Here is a 17,670-nt window from a genome sequence, read left to right on the forward strand (position 1 = left end):
TCCCATGAGCCGTGGCAAAATGCCGGGACAACGCGAGGAAGATGAATGAATAGAGGTCACTGAAAAATATCAATCATGTGACTGGATATTTTTTATTCAAATTCGCAATTTTCTCAACTGCGCTACCGAGCCGAGTCAGTTACATTTAATAGCTTCACTCATTTTCTGCTAATGTTTCATTGTATCAGGTCTGATTTCTTCAAGCAAAAACTGACATCAATAATGTTTGCTTGACTGAGTTTTATACGTATAATAGACTAGAATGATAACACACATTCTTACTCAGTGTTACCAAAAAACGCTACTAAGTGATGGCAAAGAACGCGTTTTGATATTTATTGAGCCAGAACTAAAATTTTTGCCCATCCGACTAGCATGAACGATCTTATACATTATACAATGTTTGGTTAACATACCTATACTGTATCTTTAGGTATTTAAATAAAAGTAACTAAACAAGTTGTAAATTTTCGGGTAGTTATATTATAATATTTATTGGTTAACCAACCAAATACAAAACCGCCTGGATCAGTCACTGAACGACTTGACTTTAACCTACATTATTTGATCATGTAATGTTTTCATCTACCCTCACCTGGCTTTAAGGAGCCATTTGAGGGTAGATTGCGTTTAAAAGGTGACAGTTTCGAACAACTGACAGGCTGATATCGTCCGGCAAACTGGTAATTTGTGGGCCCCTTTAGAAATAACCACGACCCCATTCGATCGACACAGCATGTATGTCTTTATTATTATGACAGTTAATTTTTAGTGCCGATCAAGCACCAACGGGTGCGGAACGGAAACTAAATTTCCACCATAATTGAAATGTCTGCCGTAAATTATTCTACACTTGTACAGTGAATGTCTCTCGAAGAAAATAGGGAGGAAAATAATTTTGCAGACAAAATTTGAGACTAAAATGACAGGCCTATTCGAATTTCGAGATAATCACAAGATCTAGAGACGATTTAGAGATCAACTAGATCTACATGAGATATCGACTAGATGTGACTTGGATATCTAAGTCATATTAAAGTCTAGTAGAAATCTAATTCATTTTCCGAATCGAGCCGTGATTCTTTCTCATGAATGAAAAAAACCGTCATCATATGTACACCTACGAACTATAACAAGTTATATAGCTATTTACGTAAAATAAGCTTTGCAAGTGTCATAAAAACCGATGAATTTTCCTCAGCGCAGAAATAAACTCACTCTGAATAGCCCATAAACCCTTATCAAAATAACCAAATAAGCGGGCAACACTAGGAAGCCTATTAACAATTCTCCATGGTCACCGCGTCCTATCGCTGGCAACACTGGACTTCCTATTGAAACGATCGGATTTCACAAACAATGAGATGTGAACGCACCCATTAAATGATGAAAACGAATCTGGAGTCGATGACCTTTTGACAGGCGACGCCGTGATTGTTTAAAATGGCGGGTTCGGATGGACAGTGTGTGTTTAAAGTTTTATGGGGGTCGGATAATGTAACAGATGTGTAACAGTAGAAATAGGAGAGGCATGATGGTAGGACACCTTATAAGGCGTGAAAACTTTTTCCTAAACATCCTGGAAGGAAGGATTGAAAAAACAATAGGCGGAGGGAGACCTAGAATTACTTATCTCAGCCAAATAAAAAATAATGCGTCCTATGAGGAAATTAAAAGACTGGCACAAGATAGAAATGAGCGGCGATTACCCACCGATAAGAGCAAAGCTCTTAAGTATGATGATGATGATGATGATGATGAACAGTTTGTCGTGGCATAATATTATGTCTGATAAGTTATTGTAAACTGTTTTAGTTGCAAGGCTATCTTGTGAATTATTGTGTTATAGAAAACAACGATACAAAAAACCGGGCAAGTGCGAGTCGGACTCAGTCAGAGTCAAAAAAAAAACAAAAAAAAAGCAAAAAAACGGTCACCCATCCAAGTACTGACCACTCCCGACGTTGCTTAACTTTGGTCAAAAATCACGTTTGTTGTATGGGAGCCCCATTTAAATCTTTATTTTATTCTGTTTTTAGTATTTGTTGTTATAGCGGCAACAGAAATACATCATCTGTGAAAATTTCAACTGTCTAGCTATCACGGTTCGTGAGATAGTTACAGCCTGGTGACAGACGGACGGACGGACGGACGGACGGACGGACAGCGAAGTCTTAGTAATAGGGTCCCGTTTTACCCTTTGGGTACGGAACCCTAAAAACAAACTTTTTTTATCCTTAATAATCAAGTTACAAAAAATTAGTTAAACACGTTCAGCCACACAGACACACATTTCATGTTTACTCCAATACTTTTCGCTATTTTCGCTGAACGTACATGGGGGTCTCAAATAGGTATATAGATAGGTCCTAGTTCTTAAGGTCCCTCTATCATGAGATGAGCCATCACTTGATCCGGACCTGCTGAACGCGAAAATAGCTTCTTTAATATTTCAAATGTATCTGCAGTATCTGCACAGAAAAATGAAAAATAAAAACCGGGCAAGTGCGAGTCGGGCTCGCGCACGAAGGGTTCCGTACCATAATGCAAAAAAAAAAAAAAATAAAGCAAAAAAAAAACGGTCACCCATCCAAGTACTGACCACTCCCGACGTTGCTTAACTTTGGTCAAAAATCACGCTTGTTGTATGGGAGCCCCATTTAAATCGTTATTTTATTCTGTTTTTAGTATTTGTTGTTATAGCGGCAACAGAAATACATCATCTGTGAAAATTTCAACTGTCTAGCTATCACGGTTCGCGAGATACAGCCTGGTGACAGACGGACGGACGGACGGACGGACAGCGAAGTCTTAGTAATAGGGTCCCGTTTTACCCTTTGGGTACGGAACCCTAACAATTCGTCAAGAATCTTGCAAGAATTTATTTAATGCTTTATATAATGCTAAATATGGTATTTATATAATGCTTTTACAGCTTTCTCAATATTTAAAATGCATCTACCTACACAGAAAAAAAACAAGAAATCGTCAAGTGCTTGCAAGAATTATTTGTAGGTATTTATATATTATTTGTTCAGGCAAAACGTGTACCGCCCACGCTCTCTTTTTCTATTAATTAATTATCCCCCCGCACCCCCACCAGACGAAGTGAAGGCGTAACGTAACTCAATAGATACCTGAATACTTTTAAGATTTCCATTTTCAACCGATTACGGTGAAGGAAAAGAAGGCTCATGATTTTGACACACCCATAACCCCCTCCCGGGTGTGTAATGATCGATATAAAAATAATTAATATATTTTCTGTAGATATAACAACATTTAATATAATTTCAGAAAATATAATAACTCATTTTGTATAATATACATTTGGTATATTATTAAAATCTTTCATATCATTTTGTATAATTATCTTTTGATATAACACTCATTTATTATAAAGATCATGTGATATAATGCTCATTTATTATACAAGTATCATTATATAAGCATTATTCGGTATAATATTATAGTAAAAGTATTTTTATGACGACATATGTAAATGTTTAACGCAGATTAGGTAGTGGTTTGTTTTGTGTAATGGGCGCAATTCTAACCTAACCTAACCTACTTTTCTGGTAGCGGTTGGTTTTATGTAGGGGTCGCAGTTCTTAACCTAACCTAACCTAGTATTCTGGTAGCGGTTGGTTTTGTGTAGGGGTCGCAGTTCTTAACCTAACCTAACCTAGTATTCTGGTAGCGGTGGGTTTTGTGTAGGGGTCGCAGTTCTTAACCTAACCTAACCTAGTATTCTGGTAGCGGTTGGTTTTGTGTAAGGGTCGCAGTTCTTAACCTTACCTACTTAGTTATAAATAGCAGTTCGTTATATGTAAAAATAGTCGTTTTTTGTAGTGTGTAATAGTAAATGTGGAATTATATATCTAATACATTATATCAACAATTCTACTTTAGATGAAATAACTTTATATCATAAATTCATTATAGAAAATATGCATTATACTTGAAGAATGTTATGCTAAATGTTATTAGATCAATTAATCTTTATATAAAATGATAATTTATGTCATATGAAAATATATTAAGTGTTGTTATATCATTTAATAATTATACTAAATAAGCGTTATTGCAACTGATATTATAATAAAAATGTTTATAGCCATCGATACGCACCCCCCCCCCCTCCCTCCCCCCTCATAACCTCTAATTGTTATTAAGTATTTAACTTTTTACGAATATTTGAAATTTCATACCTGCATGTAAATAAATTATCTAATTAGGTATTCATTTTTAGGGTTCCGTACCCAAAAGGTAAAACGGGACCCTATTACTAAGACTTCGCTGTCCGTCCGTCCGTCCGTCTGTCTGTCACCAGGCTGTATCTCACGAACCGTGATAGCTAGACAGTTGAAATTTTCACAGATGATGTATTTCTGTTGCCGCTATAACAACAAATACTAAAAACAGAATAAAATAAAGATTTAAATGGGGCTCCCATACAACAAACGTGATTTTTGACCAAAGTTAAGCAACGTCGGGCGTGGTCAGTACTTGGATGGGTGACCGTATTTTTTTTTGCTTCTTTTTGTTTTTTTTTGCATTATGGTACGGAACCCTTCGTGCGCGAGTCCGACTCGCACTTGCCCTGTTTTTTAACCGATTACGGTGAAGGAAAAGAAGGCTCATGATTTTGACACACCCATAACCCCCTCCCTCCCCCTCATAACTTCTAATTGTTATAAGTATTTAACTTTTTAAGAATATTTGAAATTTCATACCTTCATGTAAATAAATTATCTAATTATTCATTTTTTTTATATATACATATCGTCGTCGTTTAGTACCCACAACACAAGCCTTATTGAGCTTATCGTGGTAGTATGTCGACTTGTGTAAAATTGTCCTATAATATTTATTTATTTACTTATTAATAAAATTCATAACGTAATTCAGTCAGGTCGGGATATCATTAGTTTTTTACGTGTTTTTGCTTTTATTTTTCTAATAACTTAAAGTGAGATAACATCAGAGTCATTTCAAGCGAATTTCCACCAGTTATTCTCTTTACGACTATCCTTGACACACTGAACTCGCCGCGAATGGTTTTGGGCCCGATTCGGATTTTGAAATAGATACATATTAGATATCTTTTAGACAATACCAATATCCGATAACGATATGTTTAAGATCTAACCCGTCAAATTTGATATTTGTGCGATTCTGGAGATACTCTTGAACGATTTCCACAGGATATGACTTAGAGATCCAATTCACATCTAATAGATATCTTACTCTATCTAACGTAAAAGTGACATTAGTTGCCCGAATTGCGCTGCAAAAGAGAACTAGTTAATATTTAAACTATAACGTATCTACATAGAATGGATCTATTACGTGTCGTCTCTTGTGAATATCTTGAAGTTCGAATACGGCAGTTTTTGTCTCTGCAACAACACCACTACATACAATTAGTAGATATACTTTATTTCAAGCACAAAAGGGTCGCCGATGATCAGTTACGAGTATTGTTAGTATAGGTATCGGCAGGAGACTTGAGGTGAATGATTGGTTTATTACACACACAGCTCACTACTACTTAAAAAAAAACATACCTACTTACTTACTGCCGTGGCGCAGCGACCCGAAGTGGATCTTGGCCTCTGGGCTATAACCGCAAAAATCGAAGTTCGCAAATTGCGGGGATTTTTCTCTGTCACCCTAATTACGCCTTCGTTGGAGTAAAAGAGAAAGATACCCGCAATTTGCGAATTTCGGTTTTTGCGGTAGCCACTGACACTAAGGAACGCACTGCTTCTCTGTCTAGCGCCGTTTCTGAGGGCCTACCGCGAACCACGTTTGACGTGTTGCCTCTCTGTCGCACTTGTAAATTCGTACGTAAGTGTGACAGGGAGGCAACACGTCGAACGTGGTTGGCGGTAGGCCCTCTGTCCAACTACTATATACTACATCACTAATAATCCAAATCAAATAAATATAATGTAATAAACAGTAGAGTTAGACCAAGAAATGTCTGCAGTGATTTTGATAGCCCACGTAGTGCAAGTGTTATTTATACAATTTATACTTCATAATTTCATAGAAGTTTTGACGTTTTAAATAACATTTTACACTGCGTGGGCTATCAAAATCACTGCAGACTTTTCTTGGTCTAACTCTAGACGCCATGGATAGGGCGAAGCGAAAGATACGGAAATCTGGCCCCATCACCATGTGTGATGTACTGATGTATAGCTTGGAAGAGAGGAGAAAGAGAATAAACAGTAGAAAAATTCAGATCATAAATTAATTATTTGGAAAGCGCATAAACACGATTCTCACGGCCAAAATTACAGAAATATCTTTTTCAATGAATTCCACAAAGCGTTTGTATTGTGGCACTGACGTCACAATGTGCTATAAATTTTTATGGCTCTGTTTCAACGTAGTAGAAATATAGTAGAAATGGCTTATGATTTTCATTTCTGACGTTTGCGATGAGTTCATGGCTGTTAGTAAGTTTTTGAGCATTTAACAACTATTTATGCCACAATTTGCTTGAGTCTGTTCGGAAAGAGAAGAATTTGTGGAATGTATGGGGCCCAATACATTCCACGACTCTTCTCTTTCTGCACAGACTCTAGCAAATCTTCTTCTTCTTTCTTTCTTTATTTGGCACTTAGGTATTGTGATCGCGACCTCTAAAATAAGGGCCCCCCACTTCTAGCGTCTTTCGAGCGTCGGCGTCTGGTCAGCGCTATGGAAAATGACGTCGCTGCGCAGTTGCGTCGACGTTGCGTCGAGCAGCGGCCATAGAGTTGTAAACGCCTACGCTCGAAAGACGCTAGATGTGGGGGGGGCCTAAAAGCCAACACTTCTGAAGTTTTTGACTCATCTCCATTCATTTAATGACGAATCGCATGGCGAATTTGCATGCCTAAATTATCATATGACATCTGTCAAGTGTCAACTTGCAAATAATTAATGTTTCTCAAATTCTCATAACACTATAGGGACAGTGCGCGTTGGAGGGTCTGCCATCTTGTGGCCTGAATCGGAAACATATGTGCACAAGTATATTGCCAAAGCAAGTGCTACCATCAACCGTTCTCTTCGATACCTTTCCTTGTTTATAGTAGGTTCTGCTATCTTATGGGCTACATCGGAAACATAAACGACACATTTACGGATCGCGCCAAAAATCTGACGGCTCATATGCTGCCCCCTATAGTTCATGCACGGGGCCTATAATATTTATTTTCAAACCGGAAGGGTACAATGGTAGATCCCGATTCAATACAATATTGCGACATTTGGCATTGTTAGTCTATAAATTGTATGGAGATGACAGGCTACCCTTCGCAATTGAAAAACATTGTAGGCGGTCGCAGAAAATAACTTTTCAAGGCGTTTAAAAAGAATAAATAAGGGAATTTTCACTTAACTGTGTACTATTAACGGGCGGCTAGCAATCGTCACAAAACTGACGGTCAATGTCACCCTATACATTTTGTCAGGAATGTAACGGTTAGACGTTACTGAATGATGACTTAAGTTGCGCTTTAAAGTACAAGTTTAAATGAAAATAAGTAAGGCGGCGAAAATGCTTCAAACCTAAACGAACTCTAGAAAAAGAAATGTCTCACGGTTGAGTCAACTCAAATAAGGCTCCCTTGTCGTCCGAGCGTTAAACTCTTTTGCAATAACACACATTAAGAAGGCCAATAACCCCCGATACAGACAGATACCAGTTCCTTCACACTGTATTTGTCAAGTTTCAAAAGATAGAAGCTTTCGCAAGGAGATAAGGAGACATTAGTGATGTTTATTTGTTTTGTAAGTGGCCATTTTGAAGTTGAATGTGGACGTTAATGAATTAATTTGATAAAATCTAATGTTTATGAAGGTTGATTTCTTTATAGTTCGTTCACGGATTGAAATTATGATTTTATTATGTTTAGTTCCAAAAAATAAAAATAAAATGAAACTAAGTATAATCATATCTTCTCTTCTTGCTTATCTTCTGCCTTCCACGTTCCAGTTCTTCCCACGGGATACACAAAACCTTAATAAATTATACACCTAAACCTTCCTCGAGAATCACTCTATTGATTGGTCAAAACCGCATGAAAATCCGACCAGTAGTTTTTGAGTTTATCGCGAACATACAAACACACAGACAGACGCGGCGGGGGACTTTGTTTTTAAAGGTGTAGTGATTTCAAAGCTAATCAGCTTAGGGCCACTTGCGCAATTCACTAACCCGGGGTTAACTGGTTAAACCAGAAGTTACCATGGTTATCAGTACAATTTGAGACCGGGTTAACGGTTTAACCGCTTAACCCCAGTTTAGTGGGATGGTGCAAGTGGGCCTTATTTAACTTTTCGTACTCGTAAATAAGGGAACTATACGTAGAGTATCTGTGAAGGGTCGATATCAATTAAATGAATAGATTCGTTTGTATTCTACCATTCGGAAAACACCAAACCCATTAATCAAGTACCTAATCAAGTCGACGCAGATTATAATACACCTAGTGTGACTTACGATCCTACTATTTTGATCTCTTAGATGTCTTTAAATACATGATTCATGAGTTAGTTGGTCACATTAATGTACTAATGTCAGGCGTGTCTCACTCCGCGATTTCGTCGCTTTGCTACAGGTAGCTAAAAGTACATCCGTTCGGCCTCAATTTTGGGGTTTGCCATAAGCCGCGCGTGGCGCTGTCGCCACCTAGCGGCCATATCTGTGCTGACCGTAACAGACGCGTTTTGTTAGAGAGTGAGTCTTCTGTTCTTAGTACTATTATTTATTCTGGGCTAATGTACTTAATACGTAATAATATAATATTTAATATGTCAATTTAAATAAATAAACACATTAACATGAAGTGCTTGATAACGAAAATCATACCACACCCATTTCGATCCGGTCAAAGACTTGGCAAACGAAACGCAACTTCATTTAGATAATGTTTGTGTTTGAGTGGAAAAAGGACAAATATTTATAAAATTGCTCCAGGAAATGTTCTTGAACCCTTTACATTTACACTTCAATATAATTAGGTTCCAAATATATTGAAAAACAAGTCGAGTGATTTAAGATTGTTGATCTTTTTACCTCATTTTGCAGAGCTTTGATTAATTTAATAAAATGGGCCGATTTTTATTCTATAATCGATATAGTTTTTAAGATTTGGTAAGTTTGAAGAGCTCCTCATTCTGGTATGAATAAATACAAAATCCCAATAGATTTACTCGGGTAATTCCGAATGTCGAAAACTGTCGGATAATTCCGAAAAGAGACTTTTATTACGATGGAATTAAGGGTCATTTACATCTGAATTTCGGAATTATCCGACATTCGGTATTACCCGAATACACTTACTTAAACTTCCGTTCCATTGCTAACTTACCGCAAGGCCCGGGCCCAGGGGCCTAGGCAGTAATCCGGCCCTGCAAGTCGAAAGACAAAGAGGAAGATAAATAATTATTTAAAACTGTTCGTAATATACTAAAATAATACAAACAATACGTTTTATCAGTCTGCAATATAGGTCAACACCTGGTCATCGGCTCGCAATCGGTCAAACATCTAAATTCAATATTTCAAAACACCAACACATTAATCCGAGATAAGCTAAATGCGAAATATTTACTCACGAACCTCCGATAACGGACTATGAATGCATCTTTATATTTTCCCTTTATTCCTTCACCGCCATCTCAAATTAAACTTTCGATCCCTATCATTATAGTTGGAAATTGCTTGGTGGGTATGACCGTCTTCAGTTTCATCTTGTGTCTCGGTTTCTTATTTTTCGTTATGATTGACATTGGATTCTGGGCCCTATAGTTTAAGGGTAGGGTGTGATTTTGCGTGGGCGTGTGCAAGGATGCAAGGTCGATGGCCGCGACTATCGGTGCATTTTTATTTGTTTTGGCGAGCCAGGCGACCCAGATCGTGGGCCGTGGAATGAATTTATTCAGCTATCGATTGGGTATTGTATAATATCGGTGCTGAAATCGAGATGCCGGTTGTGTTCTAAATGTTCTAACGTTGTCGCTTGTGCTATGCTTCCCGGGTATAACGAGGAAATCTCCGCACGTGATATAGGGCGAAGGATTTTGCTACTCTTTATCCTTTACTGAGTTTACTGCGTTAGCGATACGTGAAGTTTCTACTTGATAGGACGCGCTAGTTTCCTTGCAGAAAGGAAAGCTTCCTGTTTTACTAATTTAAAATTGTTTGAAAAAATTCGTGGATCAACCCCCAGAGTTATTTACCAACTTTATTGATAGATATAAATTAAGATTAAGAATACAACGGAATACTAACGAGTATTTAATGTATTTCTTATTCGTTAAGGTACCTACTTGAACACTCCTGATTTCCTAATTTGAACTGCTGTAAAATCCATGCCCGGCAATCATCTCAGTACCTAGAGCATAACAGAGTGCAGAGTATTTTCACCAGGCAACAATAAATCTGTTCCTACTTAATGATTGTTTGTTTGGTTGTTACAGATTGAAACGCGCAATACTCGATGGCGGGGCTGGCAACAGCTCCGCGCGGCGGAACTACACCGAAGATGAGCTCCAGTCAGCCCTCCGGGACATCCAGTCCGGCCGGCTAGGGACCCGCCGGGCAGCCGTCGTCTACGGCATACCCCGGTCCACCCTCCGCAACAAGGTCAACAAGTTTGGACTCGTCACGGAACCCGCCGACTCCGACCCCGACTCCGACCCTGAACGACCCGACTCGCCGCCCTCCGTCATCCTCAAAATACCCACATTCCCACCCCCTGACGATAAAAGCCCGTCACCCGCAACCCCAGCAGCACCAGTCACCCCCGTAACTCCAATCCTACCGCCACAACCACCCCTGAATACACCGTCTCCGCTCCTGCTGCCGGCGTCTGTCTTCGCTGATCCGCCTTCCTCTCAACATCTCTTCACGTCGTTGAGCGACGTTATAGCCAAGAGTATAAGCCAGAAGTTCCAACAACCGCTAGAAAGGCCCCATGATTTCATGCGACTTCAGCAAGATAGGCACGTTTCCGTCATCAAAACCCCACCAGACAACTCTAGAAATTTTTCGGGTCCTAGTAACTCTCGCGCTCCTACGAACAACAACGGACAACCCGCTACGGGCAAAGGAACTAGACCTAAGAGAGGAAAATATAGGAACTACGATAGAGATAGCCTGGTAGAAGCGGTGAAGGCCGTGCAGAGAGGTGAGATGTCGGTTCACCGCGCCGGTTCGTACTACGGCGTGCCGCATTCGACTCTCGAATACAAAGTCAAAGAGCGGCATCTGATGAGGCCGCGTAAACGCGAGCCGAAGCCGCCTCAGGACGTGAAGCCGCAGCCTCCCAAGCCGCCGCCGCCGAAGCCGATGACCAAGCCGTTCACCAACGGTCTCAACGGGCCCGAGACGCCCGGGTACCCGCCGAGCTACTTCTGGCCGGGAGCTGGGTTCCCGGCCCCGCCCGCGCCGGACCTTTACGCCTCGCATATGATGCGTCGGCTCAGAGAAGAAGCGCCGCCGCCGGCGAACGGCAGTTTCCTGGAGGGGATCATAAGGTCGAGTCTGGAAAGGCCCGGTGCGGCGTTGTTGCAACGGTTGACAGGGGAGCCGCGACCGCCGGCGCCGAACTCAGACGCGCCGAGTCTCCTTCGGCGGCTAGCGGGAGGCGATGAGGAAGGTCCACCCGCGCGCCGACCTCGCATCGACTCCTCGGACCGCCAGCTCGCCGCCGAGATGCGGGAGGCGGTCCAGCGGCTCCGAGCGGACAAGATGCGGCCCCGCAACGGGACGCCCACGCCGCCCGCGTGCGGGACGCTGTCGCCGCCGCCACCACCCGCGCCGCCCGCCGCGCCGCCCGATCGCGCCTAGTATCCGCTGTACTACCCTTTCCAGTGATACGCGACGTAGTGGCGTCGCGTTCGCCCATGGATTATGAAAGACGTTCCGATCTCCTCAGTCTTTGTGATAATTATTATGTAAAGTACATTCCGTTTGGAGAGGGAAGCGGCCGAAACGTAGAGGCGCGTTAGCGTGCCTCGCCGGCCGCCCGGCCCCTCCGCGCACCGGTCGGATCTAACTCTGTGCCTGGGCCGTTAAAGTGTGCCCGTCTCAAGTTTCTACGTTACATTAGAGTGCAATAGACTACATCGTAAGGATTTTTCATACGAAACTCATGCATTATTTACATGTATACTGTTGTAGTGACAATAACGTTAGTGACAGGCTTTTCTTACATTAGACCAACGCTGGGTTTTCATTTGTTTACACACCTATAGCTTCCGTAGTTCCGTTTCCGTTCCGCAACCGTCTTTAGTCCAGCTCTATCACATATATACAATTGACACATAATCACCAAATAACACAATAGTTACCTACAGACACACCCAGTTCAATATATCACAGCTTTACTATGAAATATCACAATAAATAGTTATAGTACCACGTTCATGCTCCACTCTTGGTGACTTACAGTGTTATTCGCTGGGGTAATGTAAAACTTTCGGGGGAAGACTTGTAGGATTTCAAACGTCTTGTAATATAAAACTGTCGTTTTGTTAGTGACTGTTTGGCTGTAGATAGCTTGCCGTGGGTGTTTTAAAACAACGGCAAGTGCTTTTTAAAATTAAAATTGATTTGATGTCTATGATATCTGTCTGGGAGACGTTCGTAGCAATCGCCTAAGGAATGATAGGTTAGGATACCACTGAAAGCCACGAAGATATAACAATTGTTCAAATTATGGCAAATCTTTGAAGCCTCATTTTTGACCTTGTGTTTAAGTAAAAGACAACCAAAAGTTAACGTTATGAAATTTAACTATTTAAATAATTTTAAGTAATAAAAACAATGTAACAAATTAATTATAAAGCTAGCCATGAGTGTAAATGTTATCGATTTTTAAGTGAACTATTGCAGATTTTGTGCGGTGTTTTTATAATTAGATAGGTAATATATTGAATGAAATTATTAGCGCTATTGGGTAGTGTGGTGGGTGCGGCTGTCCCTCTCTGGCGAGGCGCGCGAGCTGCGCGTGCGAGCGGGACGCGATGCGCCGCATGCGCATATTCGGGGCACGAACGGACTTATGTGCAATTATTATTTTGTATAAAATAGTAATTTAAAGTGTGTCTAAGCTAACACGTGGATTTCCATATTACTGAATGTGATATTTAGATATTACGAGTGCGGTCTGGCGAGCCGTGTCATACATACATATATACACGTACGTACATTAAAATACATCTAGTGAACTTATATATTTTATGTACTATTATTGTATCTTAAGAAAATATTCTTATTTTTCATGGTCCAAGTTTTAAATGTTTTATCGACTATACAAAAATATGGATAATCATTATTATATTCTTGTCGACTTTAAAAATTATTAGCCCAAAAATCCTCAAAAAAAATGATATCTTCAAATTTGTGAAATTTTTTGGTGTTCTATCGAAAGTATATTAATGAAGTACGAGATGAAAAAAATGTATACGCTCTCCCAAAAGTAAAATTTAGGTAAAAACTATTTGGATAGAATTATCGTACGATTACTTATTGTAAGTTATGTGTAAATGTCGCCTCATGGAAATTAAGAAGTCTTTGTATTATGTATGTAATTGAAATATACATATATTATATACACGTTAAAATTATATGTCCTAACCTTTTTCTTCGGAGACCACGACATGCAAAATAGGACCTGAATACTCTCGACATTTCGACATTTTTTTTTAATTTCATCTTCATTCTGACTGTATAGGCGTCTACATTTTACTAGAATTCAAATTACGGTCGAAATTATCCAAAAACGAAATACATATCCCAAATGCCGTGATGTCGAATGAATTCTCAAGAGAAAAAAAAACAAAAATTTTTATATTCAAAATTTACTAGTCGATAGCATCTTTCAATTTTATTTACGTTCATTTTCGATGTCTTTTTAATATTTAAGAATACGTCTACATTTATTTAATCTATCATGCATTTAATATTAACTTTGTATGATGTAAATCTGTCAACTTGTGACGTCACTACCATCTACTATCGCCACCCCGGACCGCATTTCGGTTGCGTTTGAGAAAAATTCAAAAATCGAACAATTTAATTTAAAAATACGTACCTACACCAATCTGTGTGTTACGCCTGACAATTGTTGATAGCTTAAAAACGGTTAACCCTTTATAAGGCAGAGGGAATATATTTCCCACTTGATTTTGAACTTTATTTCAAAGTGATAGAGTTCAATTTTGCATAATTCCTGACACCCTTATGCCTTATAAAGGGTTAAATCATGTAAGTTGTACAGAAATCATAGGATGGGACAATTTGCAAAGAGAATTTTAGATTTTAATAAACATTCCGCTTAGAATGTTATTAGATTTTTTTTTATTATAATATAAATATTTTTTCCATCGGGAACAAATCATTACGTTGTTTAATCTTATTTGTAACGTTAGTTATTTTTTAAGCGGCTTTATTTTTTAATGACCTACAATTATAATATTATATTGAGATGTTATACATGTTTTTTGTGCAAAGTGTTTGGGGCTTGAGGCCCGAATAAAGAGAGTTGCGACTGATAAGTAGTAGAAACAAGTGAAGTCAGGTATCCTGGGACAGCAAACAGGTTACCTGGGCTCGGCCTGTACAAATGGTTTACACCGCCTTAACACTTAAAATGTTATACGGCAATCTCTATTACAAGTGTAAATAATAACCAATTGTAACAACTTTTGGCACCTGTTATGTCAAGTGGAACCAGTGGTGTGTTCATTCAAAAATAAGGGTATATTTTTGACGTAAGTAAAAAGCACGTAGCGGGTTGCCAGCATAAAAAATGGCTGTTTTGTAAAATTGGTTAATTATTTACAATCAAGATGGAAATGTTACTTTTCATTTACCAAATTGCATCATAAGAATAAATTTAAAGAACAAGAAAAAGGTCGATGTAAATGCATTTAAATAAATGAATTGTGACATTTCGTCTCAGGGATGCCGGATTTATTAGTGAATCATTTTTATTGTATATTGTTCAATCATTTTTCCACATAGTTTAAGAATTTTAGTTAAATACTGTAGCGTAATTTTTAATTAATAGGTAGCCGGTAGTAATTCTTTAATATGTTTGTTATTTTTTTTTTGTAAATGTAATACATTTTGCCGTAAGGGTTAGGTTAGGTCTTGAACGGTCCTCGACTGGTCCAGGAACAAAAAGACAATGAAGGGAAGTTGCATTTTTATCTAGACACTTAGTGAATCTTGAAAATTCCACGAGACATTTTTGTGAAAGTTCTTTTATAACACATTTTTATCACAGGTTTCCGAACGCATGGAAACGTCGCGTGGATCGCTTCGTCTTTCAATTTTTAAATTTGACATTTGAGTAATCTATTTTTAAATTTAAAAATGGAAGGTTTTGTAAAATGTTGCCAGGAGTATGATTTCTGAGCGTCGTGCGCATGGTTGTTTTATGCCTGTATTTGTGTAGTTGACTATTTGCCAACCAGACGGCAACCGTTTTTTGTACTGGCAATCGCCAGAGAAACATGTTGCTTGTGGCAACACTACGAAGTACTTAGTGTTGCTAGCCTGATTAAGAACGGTCTACATTGACGCGTTTCCTCTAAGTAAATGTAAGTTTCACCTTTATTGTCACTAATTGTTTTCCTTTACAACTGTATGTATTTCTAGAGGATTAATTTTAATAATTATTGTATTACTATTACAATAATTGACTTATTATTATTGACATTTAGAATTACTGAGGAAAGGTACGACAGTTAAGGTTTTGAAGTAAGCGTGGAATGTTGACACATTCGTTTTTTTTTAAATTATGTACAACACGAAGCATTTAATTTTAGACATATTAAATATAATGTTATCTTTATAAAATGAGGGATAGTGTAAAATTCAAATACAATATTATCATGTATTTATTAAAAAAAGAAAACGCTTTTAACGAAGTAACATCACACCGCTGAGGATTTTTTAAATGAAATTTTTGCAATGAATATCTTTGGAAAGTAAAGTTTTTTGTGATTAAAAAATATGATTAAAAATCAGGCAATGGACCAATGTATGACATAGAAGACGCTGTTATTTCCTAATTATTGATTGAAAGGCTCATGTTTTTTTTTAATAATATAAATAGGTACCTAATCTGCTAAAGGAGCTAATAAGATCAAATTATAATATTGTTATTTAATTATTGAGTACAAGTTTTAATGGAATATTTTTTTTTCAATATACCTTACTTGCTTCTATATTTTTTGTTATTTTGTTCCTTTAGTTTTATATAATTATCATTGTTTAGTTTTCTTAACAGAATTAAAGAAATCAAAACGCATTCATACAGCGTTTCGTTTATTTTTTTCACTATATTTTATATTTTCACTTCCTTATTAAAGTGATGGTTGATGATTTAAGAAATCACCTCGAATTGTTACGAATTGGCGTTTAAATGTGATTGGCATAACTTAATTGTATTAAATCTAGTCAAATTTTTAGGAAAGGGTGAGAAAATTCGAAAAGCAAAGCTTAAGACAAATTGACTGACACTTTGATAGTTAAAAAACGTCCAAAACCCGTCGCCTGGCGACGCAAAAGTTGATTTGAAATTGTGGAATTGTAGATGACGTATAGTGGGGTTTATTTGGATTGGCGCTTGTTTCGACTGGCAACACTAATGAAACACGCGCCAATCCTCTCCGTGAAGACTATACGGAACCATTTCTTACGTATACTTGTAATTACGTAGCATCATTTTGAAGTGAATTTTCCAAATGTAATGTCCTTTACTATAAGATCTTTATATCTTACGTTATCTTGACGGCTGGTTAGGCAGGTGTGAGGATGTGCGAGGATATTTAAAACCTGTATACAATAAATTTCATTCATTTGTTGAATTATGATTTGTTTTATTTTTAACCCTTTTTAATACTTAAATAGAAAAGAAAGAGGTCGCCTCATAAATTACCTGAACTGGGAAAGAAAAAGGTTGGTATTTTTTTTATTATTTAAAACATAATACCTGTAACATCTGTAATCAACAAGAAATGATGTTGTGTATGTTTAATTTAGGTAACCGGCAGCAATATAGACTGAGTCTTTGACAAAAAAAAAATCAATTTGAATAGAATTTGAATTTTCTCTGAAATTTAGTGCTAAATTATATCAGAGAAAATTCAGTCTTTAAAATTACTAAGAATGAATAATGAGTGAATTCTACGTTTATGGTGGCACTGTTACATTATGTCACAGCAAAGTCTGTGCAGAGAGCTTGATGCTACAGATGTGGAAGTTGCGAAAGTTTTCAAAAATTCGAATAAGTTCTGGGGAACCAGGTAAACTTACATTATGGAAATGTAATTTGCGATTCCTATACAAATATATGAGGTGTATCCAAAATTTTTCCATCTAGACATTCCGAATTTCGGATAACTTTAGACGGCAAACTGCAAGCATCAGTATCCGAATCTATTTGCTAAGTAAGATATCCAATAAAATTCTCAATTACTGCTCCACTGCACCCGTTGTCATTCTATGGAGTTTGCTAACTATGTAAACAAAAGTCCCTAGTAAATTCATCATTTTTTACAGTTTCAATATGGCGGTTTGTTTACATAGTTAGCAAGTTCCATAGAATGATACTTTAGCGCTACACCGTAGCCAGTGGCGTAGCAGCG

At 38.1% G+C, this 17,670-nt stretch overlaps 1 protein-coding gene across 2 annotated transcripts in view; it reads left to right on the forward strand.

Annotated features, from left to right (window-relative positions):
- LOC134675153 (mushroom body large-type Kenyon cell-specific protein 1) overlaps positions 1-16,890 on the forward strand; it is a 276,201-nt gene extending 259,311 nt beyond the window's left edge. For both annotated transcript variants that reach the window (XM_063533327.1, XM_063533328.1), the window contains one exon: positions 10,486-16,890. In XM_063533327.1, coding sequence (XP_063389397.1) covers positions 10,486-11,857 — 1,372 coding nt within the window. In that variant the 3' untranslated portion in view covers positions 11,858-16,890. The remainder of the gene's footprint in view (positions 1-10,485) is intronic.
- Positions 16,891-17,670: the final 780 nt, after the last annotated feature.

The sequence above is a fragment of the Cydia fagiglandana genome, chromosome 21 (genome assembly GCF_963556715.1).
Source record: "Cydia fagiglandana chromosome 21, ilCydFagi1.1, whole genome shotgun sequence".
NCBI classification, from domain to species: Eukaryota; Metazoa; Arthropoda; class Insecta; order Lepidoptera; family Tortricidae; genus Cydia; species Cydia fagiglandana.